We start from the raw sequence: 23400 nt of genomic DNA, 5'->3' as shown, positions 1-23400 counted from the left end.
GCTGAGCCCATAACATCAGTGTGGATACAATCACTCAGGAAAACTGCCAAACCAGCCCCCAGGACTGATAAAAATCTTGAAACACATTTAGAGTTTGGTGGGTTTTAAGATACAGTATATGGAAGTTTAAACAAAGTAATCATGTGGTTTGGATTGCCCTAAAAGCTGAAAAAAAACTCCTTCAGTGCTACTAGTGCTTCAGACAAGGAGAACTTGAAGAGGAAAAAAGCAAATCAACGATTTCCCCAAAACGGTACAACAGGCTGATGATTTTTCATATTAATCCTCAGTCTGGTTATATTCCTTTTTATGCATATTAAAAATACACTTGCATCCTCGTATATATATATACACAAATTAAAAATAGTCCAAAGGAGAAGTAGGAAGCAGAACGCTTATACAAGGATCCCTCCTAAAAACTCAATGCAAGATAAGCAAGTTTATTTATTTTTTAAAATGGAAAACATCCCTTGCTTTTCAATTAAAAAGGGACTTCTTCTTATCAGACTGTTTTATTTGAGAGCTTTTTTAAACCTGAAAAGATGAAAGTGTCTGAATCAATAAACAGGGAGAGGTTCAATGAAATTTGATCATAAATTGAAATATATACTTTTCTTTCTTATGCCTTGTATTATCTTTTGACCCATCAGATTCATTTCTCCTGGCACACAATGTAATTTGATGTGAACATGCATGCATGTTGCTGATTTTCCCCTCTTGTGTGTTTCTATGATGGAGTGTTGTAAATCCAGATTTGATTTGTATTGAGAGACATCCATACAAAACAGGCTTGAAAAGTACAAATATTCACTGCCTGCTTCCCTGCACTTGCAGATAAAAATGAGCCCGGCACCGTAGCAGTTCAATAGGATCTGTATCTGACGGACAATTCTTGGTTTCTATTATGCAGCTCACAAAAGTTCCCCCAAGAGAGAGACAGGAGCTCAGACACCAGCACAGTGTTCCTAAATATTAACAAGGGAACCAAATCTTCAATTGGTTTTGACTATGATTAATATAATAAACGCGCACACACACACACGCGCGCACACACACACACACACACACACACACACACACACACACACACACACACACACACACACACACACACACACACACACACACACACACACACACACACACAGCTGCAGTTCTGAATTGGAGTGTAGATGGTGCCATTGTACAGTTATATATACTCAAAGTACATTTGAGGACATAAACTGACATCTATACACTACTATCTACTGTACATTTTGAGATTTGAAACAAAACAAAAACCGAGTCACACAATGCATTGGAATTTAATTAGTGTAAACGTTCATAACTGTTCAAATAAAACCAAAATCAGATATACTCTACTTTGAGTAAAGTTTTTACATACATGATACTGTTAAAAAAAAAAAAAAAAAAAAAATTAGTAAGTAAGTTAGTTTTCAGAGAAAAAACAATCCTGTCCTGCTGACCCTGAAGCTAAGGCATAACCTCAACCCATAACCACCAACCCCTCGGGCACATCTGAGCTGAGAGGATTACAGACTTAGAATTTATTTGTACACTTCAGTTTATAAAAATCAGAAGTAGAAAAGGAATACACAAATATACAATAATATAAAATATTTACACCTTAATTCCCACATTATTTGTAACAAGCCATACCATATATTTCATGATTAAATTTTCAGTTTGAGTGGCCATTTTGACAATTTTTAACCCAGTTGTTCTCAACTGTGACAGTCCCTAAAGACAAGTATCTGCCTTTGTGTGAGCTTGTGAAGTGGTTTATTTATTTACATTCAATTACGTTCACCTCCTCAAAGACCAGCATATCAGCTTACGTAGGGAGGATGTACAACACATTATTAATCTAGTAATTCTTCCTCTTGGAGCTTTAGTTGCTGGTCTGCCATTGCTTTTTCATTCTCACATCGTCCAGACCTTGTGGTTCTGTTCCCCCTCAACAGAAGTGAATAAAACAAACTGCCTGAGGCTCAGCTGTACCGACTGCTGCGACTGTGGCTTCTGCGCCTGTAAGAACTGCGACTGGAGGAGCGGTATGACCTGTGTAGGACAACATCATGATTAAATATTTTCACGTTTGAGCATGACGGGGATACACTGACTGTAGAGTTAATCGATAAATATAAAAAAATAAAACACAAACTGGTCCAACACTCTAGCAGAAAAGCTGCGATTTGTGTAAAAGAATTATTAAACTGCTAACATTCAGTTGCAGGAAAGAAAAAAAGAGGGTGTAAAATGGCTGAACTGAGACCAGCCACCTTATTGATGTCTGTCAGGGTTCACCAGGGAGCAGAGTGTCTTACCGGGATCGGCGGTCTGAGCTCCGGTAGCTGTCACTTCGTCTGTGCCCTCGTCTCTTGCTCACACTCCGACTCCGGCTGGAATAGCTGTCATAGGATTCTGACCTGATATAAGATACGGCCGCATAACAAGAGTGATATTATTTTGGGAGTACCTACATAATGGTGGTTTATTCACACAGATATGCTTAGAAGAGGCATATTATACAAGGAAAAGTAAAAGTCTGTAATATTGATCATTAAGACCCACTGCTGACCTAATTACAAAAACGAATATACCAGCCAAAATATAGAAATATGATGGAAAACCAGTAGGGACGATGTGGCCTGGAATCTTTTATTATCATCATACATTTTTTTCATTGTATTCCAGGAGTATACAACAATAATTCCAAATTATATACAGCAATTGATTAAATTAATACAACCTGGACCTGAATAAGTGGCATAAAATGGATAGATGGATTAAACAATGAAAAATTATGAAAGCATTTCACAGATAACATTACTGTCTACGGCAGGCTAAAGAAAATGTTTAAGACTTTTTTAAAAGTAAATTAAAGACTAAAGCCTTTTTTGAGGAAAACGAATTCAATGCTTTTTAGGACTATTCAAGACATGTAAATAACCCTGCTATTTGACCTGTTCTGATAATCAGAGTAATCTTATCAATCTGTCTGCACTTACAGTGAAAAAAACTGAATGGTTATTGCTTCTACATGCAACTGCAGATACTTGTAATAATTACAACTGATGATAGGTATAATCTCTTCTGGGGCTTCAATTCTCTAATCAGTTAATCTTTTGGTCTATACAATGTCAGAAAATGGTGAACAAGGCCCAAGGTTAAAGTTTTGAATTGTTTATTTTGTCTGACCAGCCTGAAGAATTTCAATTTTGTCAATAACTGAATATAACTATTTTTTAGCTCTAATCTCTTCAAAGAAAATCCCTTTTTTCTTGCTATGTTACGCATTATCAGTTGTTCCTCTGCTATGATTTAACCTAAGCTATAACTTCATATCCCACTTCATGAAAACTGACAGGCTTGACTGACAGGTGTATAAATATTCTTTCAATGCTCTCTGCACTGTGTGTTTTCATCTCCTACAGTATGCATAATTGTGTTTAAATCTGTGCCGAAGTGTATCCAATAACAGAACATTTCTAATTCTCAGTTAGTACATTGAAGCAGCTCACAGACCTGGATCTTCGATGGCGATTGTATGAGCGACTTCTGGAATGACTTCTACTGTACGACTGACTGATGGAAAGAGAGAGAGAAAAAAAAAAAGTTTGAAACATACTTAAAGACCAATCATACATTAGTGATGATGAAATACACAATGAAAGAATACAATGGAAAGTCTTGGAAAGGTTGTGTATACAATTAACACATTTTTTAACATAACAGAGGTTTTTGACTGTTCTTAACAAATTGACATGGCTAAAATTTAAAATGTAGATCAAGATACTTAAACCCCAGGGGCTCCAATTTTTCTTCTCTACATTGATGGCCCTCCCTTTTAGCTGAAAACACTTTCCCACTGGGATCCATTAGATGCCACAAAAAGTTATTAAATCAGTGTTTCAGGTACCTGTGACTCCTGTAACTTCGGTATATGCTGCTGTGGGAGCGTGACCGTCCTCGTCCATGTCTCCTGCGACTCCTGCTACGACTCCTAAAAGAATCCCATTGTGTTATAAATTACATTTTCCCCAAGCTAAAAAGAAGGGTCTGTATCATAGAAATAGATTTAGCTTCTGGATTATATGCTTCACATCTATCAAGTTTATCACTTCACAACAATCTTGATCTACATCCCAGAAACTGCTCCAGCATTTACAAAGATTTGCTGATGGTGCCCTCATGCTCTTCATTTAATCAAAGTGCTTTTTTGTCTGACCTGGATGAGTAGCTGGAGCTGCAGGATCTACTCCTGGACCTGCTGTAGGAGTGGGACCACCCTCTTGAGTGAGACCGGTGACTGGAAACGGAGCGAGACTTCCTGGACGCAGACCTGGACTTCTTCGGGGACCGTTTGCGAGACATTCCCCTGGTCTTTCCCACCGAAGGGGATCTTTCCTCACTGGAGCTCTCCTGGTTCCTCGGCCTTTGGTTGAGCCGTGCGGTCTTACGAACCTCATCAAACAGAGATCCTGGTCTGACCCGGCTTTTACTTTTTATCTCCATTCTTACTCCTTGTGTGTTGGGGTTCCGGTTCTCTTGAATTTGCATGTTTTTTGCAGCAGCAGGTGGCATATTCACATTTTGTACAGCTGACGTTCCTTTCAAAGGCCTCCATTTAAAATTAATTACAGTGCCTGTAGGTTTGCCAGTGACTGTGTCATCTTGGTGTCCACCAGCTGTTGTCGTGGAGGTAACAGCAGACTCTTCTTTGCTGTGAGGTAAAGCACTATTTTTACTTGCCATTTGCGAAGACTTTGAGGTAGACTTTAGGGTTAATTCAGGCGTGTTATTAAAAGAATCATGTGTGACTGGAAGTTCTAAAATTTCAACGTCATGCTCCGGTGTACAAATGTCCATATCATCTAATGACCCTTGCTCTTTGATACTGGTTAAATTAGCATTATTAGCATTTTTAGAGACATTCCTGTTGAATGACTGAGGAGGTTCAGCTTGTTTTGGGTTTTTATTAATGCATTCTTTTGCCCTCTGTTGCCCCCTGTCTTCTTCTCTACTAGGGTTTTTCTTTAAAGAGGCAACATTTTGGTCCCTATCATTCATACTGTCTACACTGCGCCTTTCTTTGCCAACTCTTCTAGGACTGTGTTTCTCCTTTTTGGATTCATCTTCATCTTCCTCCTCCCCAAACTCTAAAGGTGGTTGCCAGTGAAAAGTTTCTTTCAGCTTTTGATGTTTCCTCTTAGACCTCTTTCCTTTCTCCTTACTATGATGGGAGCCAGTTTTGTTCTCACTTCTCCTCTTATGTTTATGTTTGCGTTTGGCTTTCTTCTTGCTCTTGTGCTTCTCTGGCTCGTTGGCCTTCTCAGGACTTTCCTCTGATGAACGAGATGCAGCAGCTACAGAGATCTTGTGTGCTAAAGCAATCATCGCCTCTGACATCTTTCTGGAAGTATCACAGTCTGATTCTGAACTAGCCTCCCCTTCCTCTTTTTCAGATACGGCTAATGTCCTGGCTGTCATATTTTCAGAATCACTTTCTGAATTCCATCCCGTAAGAGCCGACAACTTCTTGTCAAGAAACTCACTGGACGGATCTGTCTGTTTCTGTTTTTTTGATGGGACATTGCTGTTGCCTTGGCTCACTTTGTCACTGTCGCTATCCCATTCAGACCTGCTATTTAAGCTGTCCACTGGCAATGAGCTGTACTGTTTTGGCTCTTTATCCTGTGAGCTGCCTCTCTCTTTTATTTTCTCCAAAGAGACACTTCTCTTTGAGACACTGATATCAGGACTATGCTCACTGCCTGTCCTATTGTCTGATCCTGTATGAGCATCCTGACTACTGGTGAGTGAAATGTACTTATCTAAATTCTTTATCCTCTTCAGAGAGATATAATACTCTTTCCATTCCTTGGCTAGTGAATTCTTCTTGTTGCTGTTTGTTTTCTGGGAGTGTTCAGAATCTGGTCTGCTGTAGGACGACGACCTGCTGTGATACTGATGAGGGGATCTGGACCTGGACCTACTGTAACTAATACTCCGTGAGCGACTGTTTGATCGACTGAATGATATGCTCCTGGAGGACCTGCTGCGTGAGTGCTCTGCAGGTTTGTTTGCTTTATTGCTTTCAGATTCACCTGGCAGAGATTTTGGCGTATTTGAAGTCTGGGCTTTGTGTGCTACACTATCAACTGCTTGTCCTGTGGAGGAGAGGGAACTGGGAGCTACTTTAGCTTTGATTTCCTGAATATGGATGTAGGAGGGCTTCCAGGGTTTTTGTCCCGGCTTCCAACGTGAGGGAGGAGGACTGTCACTCAGTGGGATCACAGGGACACTTTCAGGAGCCGGGACAGTAGGGAGTCTGGGGACAGATGTGACCTTGCTCTCAGCAAGCTTGTCAGTCACATGGATCATTGTGTCTGATTTGGTCTTGCAGGCTTTCCTCCTTCTTGGGGATCTAGATGAACTCCTCTTTCTGGATGGAGACACAGACCTGGATCTGTACCTCGATCTTGATCTTGATCTTGATCTGGATCTGGAGTAAGATGAAGATCTGGACAGGGACCGACTTTTACATCTAGTCAGGCTTCTCGATCTTGAATAAGACCTCCCCCGAGATCTGGATCGACTGGATGTGTAAGATCTAGAGTAGGATCGTGAGTCTCTGAAAGACAGCGAGGATCGCCACCTCCTCCGAGCTGAAGAATGGCGCTGACTTGAAGAGGAATGAGACGGAGAATGGGATCTTCTTGACTTTCTTCCTGATGACAGAGACCTTTCACCCTCTGACAGGTAAATCGCTAGAGGTTTGTTCTTGGAGCGCTTCTTCTTGCCGTGTTTCCGTTTTTTCTTCTTGTGTTTCGGTTTCTTCTTCTCTTTCTTCTGCTGGCGGCGTAGGCTGGACTTCTCGGAGCTGCGGTCTGAAGAGTGTTCTGCAGATGCCGATCGGGACCATGCGGAGTCACTTCTATCATCCCATCTGCTTGAGGAATGGTCATTCAATCTGTTAAGTCAAAAGATTCATGAAAAAAAATAAAGAAAAAAATGATATTTAAAGTTACTAAGTAAAATTAAAAAGTCATACTTGTCTCCTTTGCTCCATCTCTCGATGCTTGGCGGTTGATAAATTTTGGTTCTCTTCATCTCTTCTTTCCAGTGTGGTGGAGTTTCACTGCTACCATGTTCTTCCACAGATGCCGAACGGGATTTAGATCTTGTGGGAGTGTGATATCTCTGCAGAAAAGGTAAAAATAAATCATATTAATCCTTTTCAATGCTCTTCACACAGTTTGTTGAGGCTGTGCTTAAAGATCTTTGCCTGGAGTGATTCAGGTGTGATTATCTTGAAAATAATTTCAGAGTGCAGATCTGCAAAGGTTATTGACGCAGAGATGAGCATGGAGAAAACAAAAAATAAATAGTCTTGTCTCTTTGGTCAATGAAATAGATATGTAGATAACGTCTTTCTAGAAGTGATTCCCAAACTTTTTGACTTTACTTTATCTGAATAATTTTTGTACAGTCCCAGAAAAGTACAATTATCCAGCAACTCAGAAGAAAAATAGCAAAGATTAGATTAGCGTAACCTTGCGCTACAGAAATATTTTTTTCTGCTTTCCTTTCTAGTTAATCCTTCCCGACCCCTCAGATTTATCTTGTGACCACTTGAGGGAAATTGACCCCAAATTGGGAACCAATGCTTTACTTTATTCGCTTCTGTCACCAGCATGTAAAAAAACTTTGTCAAAATTGATCAGGTACAGTTACAAGATGATACCTATACAACAATTAATAAAAGCCATATGCGAACAGACAAATCTCAGGTTTCAGTTGAGGTGAGGTTACCATTGTTCCTCGGCCCTTGATCTTCCGTCCAGACTTAGTCACTGCTGGTTTCTGGGAAGTTGAAAGAGACGATTCTTCTTTCTCAACTCTACAAAGATAAAATTTCAAAGTAAACACCTACTGTAAATACTTATGTGGGAACTATTCAATGTGTAAGACAACAGATACTTCTAAAAACACTGCATAAATGAAGCCCAACTTAAAACTGACATCTCTACTTTATCCTCCTGGGATGGCATGTCCCGTCGTAGCAGGAAGCGGTTCTCTGGCACCGGTGGGATTTCCTCTGGTCGGACAACAGGCTTCTCTCTCTTCCCACCATGCTCCCTCTCCCCTTCCATTTCATTTTCTCCCTCCAGCATCTGTCTTTCTACAGAACTTCGAGAGCAACAACAACACGACACGATGCAAAACAATATTTTGTTATGCAAAGAACCAGAAAGTCTCTCAAGTCAGTACTTGAATTTATACTTGGATATACAGCTCAAAGCTGTGGTGATGTAAGATAAAAAATACCTCTGCTTGAAGGACAGATCATCAGTGTTCTTCTCCTTCCTTGATTCCCGCCTTTTCTTTTTTGACCGTTTACTCTTTGTATGTCTCTTGTGCTTGTGATGTTTGTGCTTTTCATTAGATTCAGTTTCAGATTCCACTGAAGAAGAGAACTGAGAGGACGAGTCACGGGAGTTGAGGGATGAGTTGGCAGAATTGGAGGTTCTTTTCCTCTTGCCTTCAAGTACTACAGTAAAAAATATAACATTGTGCATGTATTTCATCAAAAATATGCATTTTCTTAAGAATACACCGGTACAAGTAAAGGATGAAGGACAGTCAGGGTGGCATTACTCTGCTACAACAAAGGCTTTGTTTGATTCTTCTCAGTATGTCGGAAGCAATGAAAGCAGGTCTGGCAGAGTCAGGTGGGCAGATGCCAACTGAACTCCACAGAGATCACCTCGCTGATCCTCATTAAAAAGATCATGTTACACGCCCGTACCAATGCCAGTGGGGGAAAACGCTGTCATCCAAATGCCAACCTCTCACAGAATAATCACAAAATATGACCCATTTACTATCACAGGCAACACAGAAGACAAAAACACAAGAGAAAATGACAAGGGCGTAAGCTTTTTTTATATATCACTGGACACTGGATAAAATCTATTTAAGCTTTTACATAACAACTATCATAAGATGTTATATACATTATTTCCATTGTTTCCCAAAAACTACAAAACCCATAAATGTGACCCACCGTTTTAATCAGTGGCTCAGTGGTGTAATCAGCTTAACCTCATAAGAAAAAGATCAGTAACTGAAGAGAGAACTTACCATCATTTGCAGACTTGGTGATCAGCTGACCACAGTCAACCACTCTTACATCAGCGTAGGGTCTGCTGGCTGAATCAGTCTTCAGCCCCTCGATCTTCTTTATCACCTCGAAGCCGGAGATGACAAGACCAAAGACGACATGGACTCTGCACAGAGGCAAAAAAAGATTCATGCCTGTCACAACTATACAGTGCCCTGACTATTATTACGTTATTTCAGTATCTTCAAAGGCCCTGAAATGCATTTTTCTCAATCGGCTTCTTACTATGAGCGACGGGTTCCTATATGATTGCACTATTTTCTGCAAAAGTTAGAACAGTTTGGGGGGGGGGGGCTAAGGTACTACCGTGCACTAATCTGACTTTCACAACATTTAAATCAGAATCTGATGACAGCTGCTGGACTGTTTGGTTAGTGTCAATGAAATCTGATCAAACCACACTGATGAAATCTGATCAAACCACACTGATGAAGCAGAATGGCTGAGTTTTTGAATGTTTAACCCTTTTTGTTTTAAATTCTCATTTTTTTTCAACAAGTTTTCAATTTTCAGGGTCTTTCAGAATTCTGAAAATCAAGTCAGAAATGAAGGTTCACTATGAACTGTGAACACCATTTTAGTTCCTTCCAAAGTGACAAATGAGTTTACCCATCAAGATGTGGCGCCATCTTGGTTGTGCTTTTTGTTGAAAATCCAGCGATCCGAAGATCAACCAATAGCAGAGGTGGGGCCATGAAAAAATGAGAAAAAGGAGGAAAAGAATGAGAATAAACAAGTAACTTCAACAAAGTGTAGGTACTACTGTACCATCTCAAAAGCGGACAGAATTTGTGAGAACAGCCTTTGTTTAACCCTTTGATATTTGATTGCACATCAATTTAGGAAATACTTTTAATTAAGAACAGCCACAAAAACGCAGGTATACAATCAACAACAGAGTGTGGGCAATTACTTAATAATATCTGCATCATACAAAGACAGACTGTATACTTTTCCTCCTTTATGTTTCATGAGTTTTTATTCATGGAGGAAATTTCGAACTTATTGCAACAACCTGCTTTAGTGATAAAGGAAGTCTACAAAGCCAAATAACATGAGTTAACTTAAACCACGTGAGAATACTGTTTCAACATGTCCAAAATAAACACTGTACTCTGTAAATACAAGCTACTGAATGATAAATACAGTCAGGAGATAGAGAAACACAGCCTTGGAGTCACATTACCTTGGAAGAGCAGGATGCTAGAGTTTCTGTAAATTTTACACAAAAACGGCAAGAGAAAAAATGTAACACATTTGTAGGTAAAAAAGAATGAATCCATGTTTCTCTGCACTTTGAATTCTAACTGTACACAGAGAGGGGATTGTTGACGGTCACACTCAATAACAAATTCTACTCTACAGTTTCAAAACAGAAGGGACAGAAAGCAAAAACAAAACCTTATTAGGAATGACACTCAAATGGTATGGTTATTTAAGTTGCAAAGATAATTTTTTTACTTAATGTTACTCACATGAAAAACTGTGAACCGTTTGTGTCCTTCCCACGATTGGCCATCGACAACAGGAAGGCTCTGTCGTGTTTGAGAGTGAAGTTCTCATCTGTTGGGAGCAGAGAAAGAGGGATCGAAGTCTCACAGTGCGTCCTCTGATTAATGTTAACAGAAATATTTAGGGACGTACAGGGGAAAAAAAAAAAAAATCTGCATTTGAATCCATCAAACCTAATCATTGCCTCACCAGCCAGTCCTTCCATAAAATCAACTGTTTTTTTTAAAGGTTTTTGTTGGGCTAAATTTTACTTCTAGTCCTTTTTTCTGAAGCACCACACAAATGCTTCTGTATGATTTAGACCATCAACTACAACTCACCTACATTTTACATCATTCTGACCATGTTCCAAAGAATGCCCTATAACGGCAAACCGTTCAGACTGGAAGCCTGCTTGAGATATATTATCCATTAACTGCCTCTCCTCTTATCAAGGTCAAATTATCAAGCGGCTTTACATTTTTGAGTATTTAAAAAAAAAAAACAAATCTCCATGAGGATTCGAGGGTCGGTCAGGCAATTTTATAGCTGTCAAAAAATTAAAAGGCAGGAGAGAAGACAATTATTAAGAAAACATCGTAAAAACAAAACTGTATACAGAAGTTTCTGACAGTAATGTAAATTACACACAAAAAGGCAACTAAACGCTCGCTGTGATGAATCCACCTATCTAAAGCAAGTTTCATGTCTCCTGCAGATGCTTTCCACAGTGTACTAAATAAATGTAAACCAAACATATTAAATGCTTTGGAAAATTGTACCACAGTGATGTAGAGTAATTTAATGGACTAAAATATGAACTAAATGTATATTAATATTCGATGGACTACATATGGTCTTAAAGTCAGGCTGAAGTGATTTCAATCAAGCACTGATATAAAATCAATATCATCACTAAGCTATTTGCATACAGGAAAGTTATTCTAATTTGTAAAACATGGACAATAAAATGCTTCCCAATGCATAAATCTTTACTTTACTGTATCAAGATACATATATCATAATGCATACTACTATATACATATTGCAAGGCTTTTTTCTTATAAGCATTGTGGCACTCCCAAGTAGTCACTCTGTACCTGATTACATGTCATGGCAACCATGTTGATGGTACTGTAGCTATAAATACCACATATGTAACATAAAAAAGTAATCTGAGCAACCAAAGGCTTTGAGCGTCGAACAGGGTAGCTGTGTGAATGGAAAATCCTTCAGTACAAATTTGCATCTGCGTCTTTGCAAGCATTTGCACCGTTTTTCTTTTTTGTTTTTTTGTTGTTTTTTTTACTGACTGAGCAAGGTGGCGGGGACAATGTTGACATGGTGTTACTGAGCTGTGTACATCTCTTACCTTCTCATTTTGCAAAAGACCACTCTATAAATAAAAGAATATGTTGAAAATTTTAGGCAGGAAGATTGTAGCTTTCAATAAAGAGAATTCCTACTCTCCATGCTTATTTGATACAGCCCACTACTGTAACTAAATAGAAGACAGCACTATACAATAAAAAAAGTGAGGGTCAACGGAGTCATACATGAGAAAATTCGCAAGAAACCTGTTTACACCAATAGGCACATGCAATGTTATGCTCATGCGAAGTATTTAAGTGTTTAGATATACATTTATGAGGTGTCACCAATGTAGACTGCTCTTTAGATAGGTTCATATTCTCATTACCTTCAAAGTAGCCACCATATATGGACTCTCCTCCTCTTCCATTTCCTGCAAGATTAAAATAGTAAAATAATCAAACTCTAACCTGGTTATATTTAAGTTAGGCTAAATGTATTCACATTGTACCACATTACATAATTTGAGAAGTGGTTCTTGCGCTTTGTTTCTAGGAAGAATTTTATCAGTTGCCACCACTTACAGGGAAACAGTATTTCAAGTGCATCTCTTACATATCCCTTGTACTCACTTTATTTTCGACATTTCAGTCTCAGACATCAGACCGATCTCACTCAAGAATTTTTGGTCCAACACCCATGTTTATAAGACTTTCTGGTGTGTAAAAACTTTGTAGTAGTTGTTATCTACTGGATTTTTCTGCCATGAACCCCTACAACAAAGCCAGTGTGTCTGTGTACTAGCACTTTGATGAGATTAATGAGCTTCTATCAACTTTTTTCTATTTCATGATTTGTTAATTGCTACCTGCCCACATGGTGAAAAAAACCCATACAAAGCAGTACACTTCTTGAAAAACATTGTCTACAAAATCTTTAAAAAAAAAGAAAAGAAAAAAAAAAAAAGTATATATACAGCATCTTTTCCAAAGCACCACCTCTTTGAAAAAATATCAACTAACTAACTTAATCCGTCAAATTGATTACACACATTTTTAAAGCATATGAGATCATATGTTAGACATTACCTTCGGTGAAGTCGCCTCCCTGGATCATGAAGTTCTTAACAACTCTGTGAAATGTGGAGCCTTTGTAGCACAGCTTTTTCCCTGTGATCTTGCCGGTTCCCTTTTCACCTGCAATACGATGTATGTTAACTGAGCTCTCAAAAAACTTGAAACATACAGTACAACAGGCCCGCTACTGTACAAACTCCTTTGTGTATACGAGACGCCTTGAGGTGTTAGGAAATGTTGGTCTTGAATGTTGCCGCATAGGGTTCATTCTAAACAAGGGAATGAAACTACCGTTTGGGAAAGGGGGTATTCAATAAATGGTATGCCTTTGCTCAGCCATCTTGCTGTTAATACTCCAGAACAGGACTGCAGGATTCATTAGGAAATCTTCCACTGGAGTAATATTGACTGGGGACAGAATAGCACCCCAAAGCTATTACCCAATGGATTTCCCTTTCCTCTGGGCTGAAAGGAGACATGAAGGTAGAGATTTTATTAGATATGTTCATGTGGTTAAGGTTGGTTTCAGCAGACAGAGGACTGGCTGTTCAAATGGGCAGCTTGGGTTGCTAATCTTCTAGTATATTGCTTCACTGGCTTCAGCATTGTTCAAAAGGTTTGGTTTCTTATGAAGTTAGGTGATCCCCTCCTAAAAAGGATACATTAGCGACTTTGAGAAAGCCAGAGCAATCTGCCCCACTAACTCATGTATATTATTGTGTTACGTTGTCTGTGTGTTTATATGTACGTTCAGGTATCAGCCATCTCCCATGTCCACCCTTGCCAACATGACATTCCAGTCGGCCATGTGGGGTGAAAAATGAGAGGAGAGGATCGATCTGCTGTCTGTGTCTGATTTATGGCTATCTCTAGGCAGACCACCACTACTACAATACACTGTGTTCTGCTCAGTGGGATGAAATATCTAGGAGAAAGACCAGGGTCACTCTATCCATCCGGTGACTCCATCTGTCACTGGACCATTTACACTACAGCCATACCTCCTTTCCTCGTAGTATTAAATGACCAAAGAGGAGTGTGGAACGTGGTAGTGTGGTTCTTTTTTTCACCCCATTTCATTTTACTTCTACTCAGGGTGATCATTTTATGGAACATACAGGAAGGATTACTCAAAAAGAGAAGTGAAATGCAACAGAGGACAGATCAGATTCATACCAAGAAAATTATTGTTGTATAGTATGAACACTGGCCAACTGAGTCATCATTAAATCCCCCCCAGAGTCTTTGCTTTTATAAATCAAACAGTATGCAACACTTTTGAAATTGTGGAAAAATAATTGAGTACTAAATTGCTATGGGTTACAGTTGAAGGTTGTAGTTGTGAGACAGCAACTTTCTGAAACAAAATTATTTGGTTATACAATGCACATAAATGTTGCAAAAGCATGATATTTAAGTAAAACATGTCCTTGTCTGAACATTACTCACCAGTACACAAACAGAGAAAGTTTTTGCTTGTCTTGGGACAAATATCCGAAAAAAGTTGAAAGACTATGCGGCCAACTACAAGACACAAAAGAAAAAAAGTTAGCAAAGAAGAATTCAGCCACAGAAAATTACAAAAGTTTAAAAATCAAATAAGGCATCTTCAGTATTAACTCTGTTACAAAAAAACAATTCACAAAAAAAAAAAAAAAAAAGAACAATGGAGGAAATCTTTAATAGGCCTAGGATACAATTAAGACTTACAATTAAGTTGGCTTCCGACACATAATTACAGGGATCCTGTGGTGAAGCTCAGACATTATAGAAACCTTTCCATAGCTAAAGGCAAATCTAGACTTTAATACAACCATTCAGCAAAGACATTGTTAGTCACACCAAGCCAGTCAACCAAGTCAATGTACTAGTGTTCCACTTTTATTTTGTACACCCACATGAATATCAATCAAAAGCTCTACGACTATGAAAAAAACCAAAACAACAACATACATTAAGTTTAAACATTTTTACTGATGGTGTCGGGTCAAAGTAATCATCTACCAAAGAGAAGTGAGCCTGTTTACATGAATAACTAATCCTAACGCCTGTACACTGATTTTAAATTCTCTTACCTGGCTCCCGGTTGAGCTCCACATCAAAATAACACTGAGGGCGGTCTTTCAACCCCATTGTGATCAAACTCTGGGTGACCTAAAATGTAGAAAGAGTATTAAAAAACTAAGCTGGAAAAGTAATAAAGCAGTCTTTCCTTAAAGAAGCAGTAAGCACCCCATTCAGGTTTGCTTTTTATGTGTTAGTTTTAGCCTGGAAAGTACAGCACAATGAGAAGAGTGCGTTCGAAAACAATGTAGAGAGACTAAAAGACAGCGGGTGGGGATAGAAACAGAAATGGGAGGAGAGAGAATGATGGGAGGTGGGAGAGAGAGGTCTATGAGGAAATGTACTGGCAATGCAAATCCGAGCAGAGTACAGCACAACCTCCTCAAAGTACACTTTTAACTCTGTTTCCCCTATCCACCTGGATATCCCCATGTGCCAGCTTACAGATTCTGAAACGTCCCTAACTAGTGCTATTTCTTAGCTATTTCTGTGGCTGTTTGAAACTGGAAATGGAAATAATTGCAAAGATCTAAACAAGGTGATTGTTTTCCTTAATCAAGACAATGCACCACGAGTCACGTATATGATCAGGTGGAGCTTGCGAATCACACATCCAAATCAGCATATTGTGTATTTTTGTCAGTGAGGCCCAGGCAATTTTATAAGTCGTTGTAACTTTTCTGAATATTCGTTTTAGTCTAGATATTTGCTTTAAATTTAGTGCAAGAATAGAAGAATTTAAAATAAAGTAATTATAAATAGTAATGTTTGTTTTAAAAGTTTTCTATGGACCATGGAGTTGTTCCTACATACAGTTTATATCCAAGGTGTGTCAGGAGCCTTTTGGTTTGAACATATTTGATTTTCATTATGTGGACAAGTAGCCGCTACAACAATATAAGCAACTGATAATACCATACCTAAAAATGTTTACCATTGTCAAATGATTAGGAAATCCTGGCACCAATCTAAATCATGCTCCCGAAACCCTTCGCTCAACTTGTTCAGTGTCTGTGTTCTTCTACTGTTGAGTAGAGAAGCTGAATAGCACAATGTTTTCAGTTTCTGCACAAAAAATGTTATTACCATCCTTAATTCTAACTACAGGGGAAGTGTTTTGAATACGCACTACTCTTACAAATGGAATATGGAGAAGGCATTACTTGACTTGACTTCATTTCTGGCCACTGGGAGCAGTAAACCAAAAGGGAAGTAAGGCAGATCTAGCTTGAGCAAAACATTTATCCAACACTAGAAATGTAACATGAAAGAGCTGGCTCTCAGGTAGTATCAGAAGGGTATAAGGAAGTTACTTCTGCAACTGGGCAACAGCTGCCTATGTTAATCTGCTATACCACCTTTTCTAGAAAAATTATACAGATCAACTTCTGTGAATTTCTGTTTGTACAACAGATGGCCTTTGGAGTAATGCAAGGACAACAGCCTGTAGCTACTGCTGAAAATATAGCTAGGATTTATATTTTTTTTAATATTATGATATGGAGTATGATTTAAGATTAGTTAGCCTCATTTACTGAGTACCCAGTCAACTTATACCATATACATTTGAATTCCAAATAAATGAGTGAACAATAACTGAAGCCGTAGTGTAGGCCTTACCATATTACTGCACATTTAATGATAGAAGAACAAGCTGTGACAGTGTAGCTGAACTACACCACAGTCACGAATCTGGCCATTAAAAATTGGATGTGCTGTTACTAGGTCTGTACCGTAGGCTATAGGTCACATCACTTTGGCTACCACTCCTTAACTCGCAGAGAGGAATGCATTGTATTTATAGCCAAACTCATATCATGTTACAAACCTTGACTGTGTTTGATGTGCAGGGACTGGCAGTATCAGTTTGCAAAACTTTCCCTCTAACAATAAACGCCTTCACCTTTAGTTGAACTCATAAAGAACTGTACAAAGTAACGTGAGCCAAATGTCATACAAGTCATGCCAACCAGACTTGCTAAAAAGCCTGATAAATTAATTTAAAGCAATCAAAATAAAAATTTAATTAACCAGAAATATTGTCAATTCACACCAGAAAATGCTCGACATCTTTAGCCCAAGAATGTCCACATTCACGACTTGCGTAACGTTAGCTAACTATCAGTGCGACACACATTTTACCCATGGCTTGGTTTCATTTTGTTTAAAATGAACAAACGTTACATCGAGTTCAAGCGATGCTAAGAGCATGAAAAAAAGACTACGGGAAACATCAACTGGCTACATAGCGAAGTTATGTTAACTCAAACGCTTACAAAAGGGTTGAGCTAACAGCTAGTAGCTAGCTAACGTTAGCTGGCTTCCGTTACATTTCTTTCTGCTGCAATGACTATCCACATTTAACGTAACAATTAGAATTAGACTACAGGTAATCCAAAATTGGAAATGACTAACCTCTGTACAGTAGCTAGCCGGGCAATTAGCTAGTCACTGATGGTCGGCAAGTAGCATCAGCAAAACTTCTCTCTTTAGGGAAGAAGGTTAGTGCGCTGGGAGATTACTCAGACTGGTTGCTGGTAGTTTTATCCCTCCCGAGGTCCCGTAGAAGATTTGTTGTGGTTTTGCTATATCAGGAAGCAGGTTTTAAGTTAGCTAGTTGGCTATTTTTAATGTTATTTGTTACGTAAATGTTATAACAGGTTATTCAGGTTCTCCATATAATCGCTGGTAATAGAAAGTATGCGATTGCACTCGCAATGAGTACCTGTAGCTGAGGCTGGCTACCTGCTGGTGGTGTATTTGTTTGATATGATGCTATAATCAGCTAACCTAGTAGCTAGTAGTGACAAAGGTGCAGCATGAAACCCATGATAATAAGGTAAGGTGTAACAAAGTGTTTCTACGCATATATTATTTACCACTAGCTGATATCTGACAGAATTCCAAATGGACTTTGAACCTCAGATCGTACAATTTTAAAATCTACGCAGTTAAAATTACACACTTTAATGTACCGCAGCTAAAACTTGTGCAGTCTATTAATAATACAACAGTCCTGCAATAAATCATTCCTTCATGAATTTAGAGAGGTGTTAATTTACTTTTTACGCCACTTTGGATGCTGTAGTAAGTGGTGCTGCTGAATCGTAATTACACTGGTAGTATGTATAAAGGTGAGTAATAAGTAGTCCGCCTTCACTGGGCTGAACAACCTGTTAGAAACGCATCTCAAAATAATGTAGCACACTTAAACAACACCACACATCTCTAAAATGACCATAAAGTTCAATCAACACCAGTCTGAAACAGTTTCTGTTTTTTCATTTATATTCTCCATGAAGGCAGGGTGTATTTCAGGGCTGATGTATTAGACTGTAATAGGTTTAGCTCAGTTTACCTAATAAATTGGCAGTTGAGTGTATTTTAATTTAATATAGAGCTGAAATGATTTGTTGTTTAATTGATACAGTGAGTCAATAGACAGTAAATTAATCTGCAACAATTTTATAATGACTTAATCCTTTAAATTGTTTTTGAGAAAAAAAAAGCAAAAATATTAAATCTTTAGCTGTAAAAGTTTGTTGCTCTTCTTTTCTGTCTGAAATGATAGTAAACTGAATCTCTTTGCGTTGCTTAGACAAAACAAGATATTTAAAGATGTTGGTTTAGGCTTTAGGGACTTGTGATTAACACATTTCAGCATATTTCACTATTTTATAGACATTTTGTACCAAAATTAATCAATTATTTGAGAAAATGATTGTTGAAAACCAAAAATTATTTTAGTTACAACCCTAAAATAGAAATCCTGATGATCTGATCTTACTCTTTTCCCCATGCAGGCAGTATGTTCTTCATGGACCCTGTGGATCATGTCTCTGATCCTGTTTGCCTTTGTGGTCCGGGTCAGGGATGGACTCCCCCTGTCAGCCTCAACAGACTTTGAACACAACCGAGAGCTACAGGAGAGGAAGCGGCAGCTCAGGACCATCAGCAAGGCACTGCCCCACTTCCCTGACAGAGGGACCGTCAAGGGCCAGGAGCTCAATATATAGTAAGGATTCAGGAATGAAAGCTCCAGCAGACTGTTTCAGTGGTGCTCTCTGTGGCTGCACAAAGACACAGTACTCATCCTAAAGCGGAAGACAGACAGAATGTTGACCATTTGATCACAGGGGCATCCACGTCATGTTGTGTCAGGCTGTTTGTTTACTAAACACCTTTTCTCCTCTCACCCGTTCAGCTTCATCTCTACAGAGGGAGTATCCTACATGACCGTGTGCCACTGCAGCCTCCCTGTTGCTAAGGCCTTCTGCTTCTTGGAAGATCTGCGCTGGGAGTTCACAGCATGCTTCAATAGCACTGTTGTTGCGTTGGCAGCCAGGCCATATCCATTTTTGGAATTTGGTGAGTAGGAAGAGTACTGTCACCCAGATTTACTGTTTTTTTTCGATTGCAAGGGATTTTGCGTTGAGTTTAAATATGCCGTGTCTCCTTTAAATTACAATTAAATAAGATGATTAACCTGTTGCCCTTGCTGCCAATTGATAGACAGCACCATTCAGAAGCTGAAGCAGCAGTACAACCAGAGCGGTGGTCCGGCCCTAGAGGTAACATTTGCAGAGGTCCAGGAGGATCTGAGGATCCATCCACTGCAACTAATTAACTTGGACGAGTTGGAGCTAACCAATGGCACCGCAAATGGACATATGGAGCAAGGTCCTGGATCTGGTAAGACTTATACGGTATAAAATTAGCAGTTTCTGTAAAATTCTTACTGGCTATAACAGCACTGTAAAATGTATTGGTTGTTTTTTTTTTCATCCTCAGGTAATCCACAAATGATGAGCAGTCTACATAGTTCTGAATATGTTTGATTATTTTACACTATTCATAGGGTCACTTTCTTTTGTTTAATAGGACAGAATGTAAGACTTGAGCCCGTGACAGCGTCGGGCATCCTCTCTCTGGTCCTAAATATCATGTGTGCGTCTTTGAACGTAATTCGTGGTGTGCACCTCATGGAGTACACATTCCAGGTATGGCGATGCTTGGATGCGTATGACAAATACTTCAAATAAATTACTGTTGAATGACTTTGCAGCCTGTTGATGTGTTATAACTTGCAAGCATATACAAGAAAATGTGTACAAAAGAAATAATACATTATGGCTTTCTCACTCACATAAACTAACTGAACTTTATTCATGCATAAGCTGATGTGCAGTAGCATTTTGCTGTGGAAGCAAAAGGTGATTACATATAAATAATAAAATATGGTTTGCACAAAACTGCACAGATTATCACTTGTGTGAATTTGTTTATAAATTGTAATAACTTTCACATACATTTTATGTTAAGTGGACTTTCATCTGATTTTTTTTTTTCCCTTTATACAGGATGACTATGAAGGTAAATGGAATGTTGTGGCATTTCTTCTGGCGTTTGTCTGCTGTGTGGTCCAGGTAAATGTAGTTCACATTTTCAACACACAGTTTTTTAAACAGTTTTTCCTAGCCAGCATCGCACATTTTCCTTGCAATCTTTAAATGAACTCCCTGTGTCCACAGTGCCACCTCTACCTGTTCCATTCATCTCTTAAGAAACTGAAGTCCTTCACTCTCTTGAGCGCGATCGTTCTATGCAACATGTACCTGCTCGGCTTGAGGAACGTTTGTCAGCTGATCTTCCATATTTCAGTTGCCTCCCTCTCCACCGTCCTCATACTCACTCGCAAACTCCAAGACAGAACCAATGACTGTGGGGTCTGAGGAGCTCAGGACACTTAATTGTGCTGCATCTCTCCCAGCTATTTGTGTCTCCAGTTTTCAGTGCAGGTGAGAAAAACAGGGTGGCAAATAAATTGATCCACATGAGTTATTGAGATGCTCTCTGGATTTTTAACAAAAACATATTCATGAACACTGTTTCATCATAGAAGATTACTTGTGTACTTGCACTTTGTGTACATCCTTTCCAAGAGTGTACTGAGTATACAGTAAAATGCAGTTCTTTCTGGTTCTTTAAAAATATCATTAAAAAAAAAAAACCAACACTGCAAAAGGATAAGAAGGATAGGTCTATTTAAGGAAAGAAAATATTGATCAATCTCTCTCAGACCCGTCCTGTCCAAAAAGTTTTTAAAGACATTTTTTCTCTGTCAGAGTTGCTGACCAAAGTTTTTTACATAGAAGGAACAATGTTGTTGAAGTTGGTTGTTCTTGGGATTTTGTAATTAAGATGCTTTTCTGCCAAGATTCAGCTAGGTATTATATCTGCACAGGCCATGGGTGATCTCTGCATAATCAGTTTACAACTCTAGGTGATGGTTTGTGATTCTAACAGACAATAGATGTAAGTGTACTTTTAAAATAGGCACACATGGCTGATTAGGAGATAATTAGATAGACCATCTTGAATTGGTAGCCGTGTGTTACTTAAACTGTGTAGTGTAGTTTGATTTAAGACCAGTGTCAGTTAAGTGAAGTGGGCAAGACAGCTGTTTTTATTTTTTTTCAATATTTTGCTCATCAGGCTACAAGAAGAAAACCTAATTCAAAGGTGTAAATGTTAAGCTATGGGTTGTTTCATGCCTTACAGATGCGTGACAATGCAAATATAGTTGATTGTTTTTGTGTATTTAATTGTTTCATATATACAAATTCACCGGCAAGTGCTCAGAAAGTTTAAATGTAAGGGCTCTGTTAATGACTTCACAGAAATTACATTCTACGTTACATTACGGAGGCATATTATCTTTTAAACGCAAACCATTTTCAGCAGTTTTTGAGTATCACATAATCTCCAATTTCAATCGTTTTTTGTACGATCAAAGCAAATTTAGGTATTTTTGTTCCTTCTTTTTCTACTGATCTCGGCATTGTTAAAATGTATATTGCGGGTAAGAATATGAAAGCACTGATTTGATGAGTAAAATAGCATTGAAAATTGTTGGAATAAATTTTTTAACTGCACTGTTAGGTTTAAAACATTTTTTTCTTGCAGTTTTTGTGGAATGTGTTGCATATCGGGTTTAGCTAAAATTATATTTATATCCTGATTTCAGTTTACTTGGTTATTTTTTTCTCAGTTTCTGTGGGGTATATAACACAGCTCCCTATGTGTAATTGTCAGATTGTGAAAACAAAGAAATCATGCGCTTATAATTTATGTTTGAATATAATACACATCACTGTAGTGCTGCTAAATAAATAGGCTAAGTATAAGTCTCCTTTAGGTTAATTTTTTAAACAGTTTTTGTATTAAGCTTCTTAAATATTCAGTTTTTAATAGCTGAAAAATGCACTTGGCGTCCATTAAGCGAGGGAAATGTTTTATTAATTTATAGTGTTTGTCAAACAAGTAGCATTGTGTGGAACTTTAACATCTGTCTTTTCCATTGAACTGTTCCCTTATTTTATCAAGGAAGTTAGAAGGAATTTTTTAAGGAAAACAAATATTTTATATCTCTTGCGACAATCCAAATATCCTTCACTATAAAGTACAAATAGTTTAAAAAGCCACTCGTAGCTTGTAGTTTACAAAGTTTATAAAGAGGTAGAGAACTCAAATGTTTTCAGTGGAAGTATAAATGTAGTGCAGCTGCAGATTACACAGGTGAGCATGCTATCAGTAAATTTACATTTTTTTCTCAATTAGGTTGTTCTATCCATAACCTGGTGCTGTGCTGAGAATTAGACTGGCTCAGTGAACAGCCTTTTGAGGCTACGTTTAACGATATGAAAGAGGAGTAAACTCTTTTTAAATCAATTTAAATCAAGTTTAAATCAAGTTTAAATCAATCAAGTTTTTAGTTGACAGGATTGACATAAATTTTGTGATTGGTGATTATGAAGTGTTCAAAAACAGTGAATAAGTGAAACTTTGTTATTAATTGTTATGCTGCATGGTATTTTCTGTGCTGTAATATTTTTGATACAAAGGTTTTACTCACTTACCCTTTCCACTCCAGACAACAAGAAGTGTGTAATTACACTGTTGACTAAATTTAATGTAAAAATAAATAAATAAATGTAGCCTTCAATGTTTTAAAGATATAGAACCAATTAAGGTTGAGGATATTTTAATACTCAAAATAAAAATTAAGGATAAGGCTGCAGCCTGTTTATAATGATGGGATGTAATGGAATATTGTCATTCATTGTACATTAACTGCCAAATACAGTGGTGATTACAGGGCTTTTATTTTTTCCTGCCGTGGTAAGACTGACATTTCATCAATAAACAATGTCTTTTTTTCCATCTGTTGAGCTTTTTTTTGTGGGTGCACAAAATCAACTAAAATCA

The 23400-nt window shown here is 38.2% G+C and overlaps 2 protein-coding genes across 8 annotated transcripts; one reads left to right on the top strand and one right to left on the bottom strand.

The window, feature by feature from the left end:
* Positions 1-1299: 1299 nt before the first annotated feature.
* On the bottom strand, positions 1300-17659 carry nktr (natural killer cell triggering receptor). Of its 6 annotated transcripts, none has more exons than XM_040126365.1 (17): positions 17548-17659; positions 15144-15222; positions 14518-14592; positions 13081-13188; positions 12381-12425; positions 10666-10753; positions 9800-9829; positions 9151-9296; positions 8335-8557; positions 8029-8196; positions 7819-7906; positions 7058-7206; positions 4232-6976; positions 3923-4006; positions 3529-3588; positions 2328-2429; positions 1300-2061 (listed from the first exon to the last, which is right to left on the bottom strand). In XM_040126365.1, exons 2-17 carry the CDS (start codon positions 15199-15201, stop codon positions 1992-1994), a joined length of 4239 nt encoding a protein of 1412 aa, XP_039982299.1. In that variant the 5' UTR covers positions 15202-15222; positions 17548-17659; the 3' UTR covers positions 1300-1991. The 6 variants fall into 6 exon arrangements, with proteins under 6 accessions (XP_039982299.1, XP_039982301.1, XP_039982302.1 ...); XM_040126367.1 differs by having other exon boundaries at positions 4232-6955; XM_040126368.1 differs by having other exon boundaries at positions 4232-6952.
* On the top strand, positions 17229-23353 carry sec22c (SEC22 homolog C, vesicle trafficking protein). Of its 2 annotated transcripts, none has more exons than XM_040126373.1 (7): positions 17229-17521; positions 18936-19147; positions 19337-19500; positions 19645-19824; positions 20014-20132; positions 20493-20558; positions 20664-23353. In XM_040126373.1, the coding sequence occupies exons 2-7, from the start codon at positions 18966-18968 to the stop codon at positions 20862-20864; spliced, it is 912 nt and encodes a 303-aa protein (XP_039982307.1). In that variant the 5' UTR covers positions 17229-17521; positions 18936-18965; the 3' UTR covers positions 20865-23353. The 2 variants fall into 2 exon arrangements, with proteins under 2 accessions (XP_039982307.1, XP_039982306.1); XM_040126372.1 differs by lacking the exon at positions 17229-17521 and adding an exon at positions 17860-17971.
* Positions 23354-23400: the final 47 nt, after the last annotated feature.

This window comes from Xiphias gladius, chromosome 5, assembly GCF_016859285.1.
Source record: "Xiphias gladius isolate SHS-SW01 ecotype Sanya breed wild chromosome 5, ASM1685928v1, whole genome shotgun sequence".
In the NCBI taxonomy this organism is placed as follows: Eukaryota; Metazoa; Chordata; class Actinopteri; order Istiophoriformes; family Xiphiidae; genus Xiphias; species Xiphias gladius.
The sequence above is the reverse complement of the archived record's forward strand: the minus strand, read 5'-3'. Positions and strand labels throughout refer to the sequence as shown.

Bases quoted from the DNA above. Each gene is read 5' to 3' on its own strand.
- nktr (XM_040126365.1), bottom strand. From the start codon at position 15,201: ATGGGGTTGAAAGACCGCCCTCAGTGTTATTTTGATGTGGAGCTCAAC. The intron at 7,207-7,818 runs GTAACCTCACCT...CCTTTTCTGCAG, and splicing joins TCAAGGGCCGAGGAACAATG to AGATATCACACTCCCACAAG. The intron at 2,062-2,327 runs GTAAGACACTCT...TGTCCTACACAG, and splicing joins AGCTCAGACCGCCGATCCCG to GTCATACCGCTCCTCCAGTC.
- sec22c (XM_040126373.1), top strand. From the start codon at position 18,966: ATGTCTCTGATCCTGTTTGCCTTTGTGGTCCGGGTCAGGGATGGACTC. The intron at 19,148-19,336 runs GTAAGGATTCAG...TCACCCGTTCAG, and splicing joins GGCCAGGAGCTCAATATATA to CTTCATCTCTACAGAGGGAG. The intron at 20,133-20,492 runs GTATGGCGATGC...CCCTTTATACAG, and splicing joins TCATGGAGTACACATTCCAG to GATGACTATGAAGGTAAATG.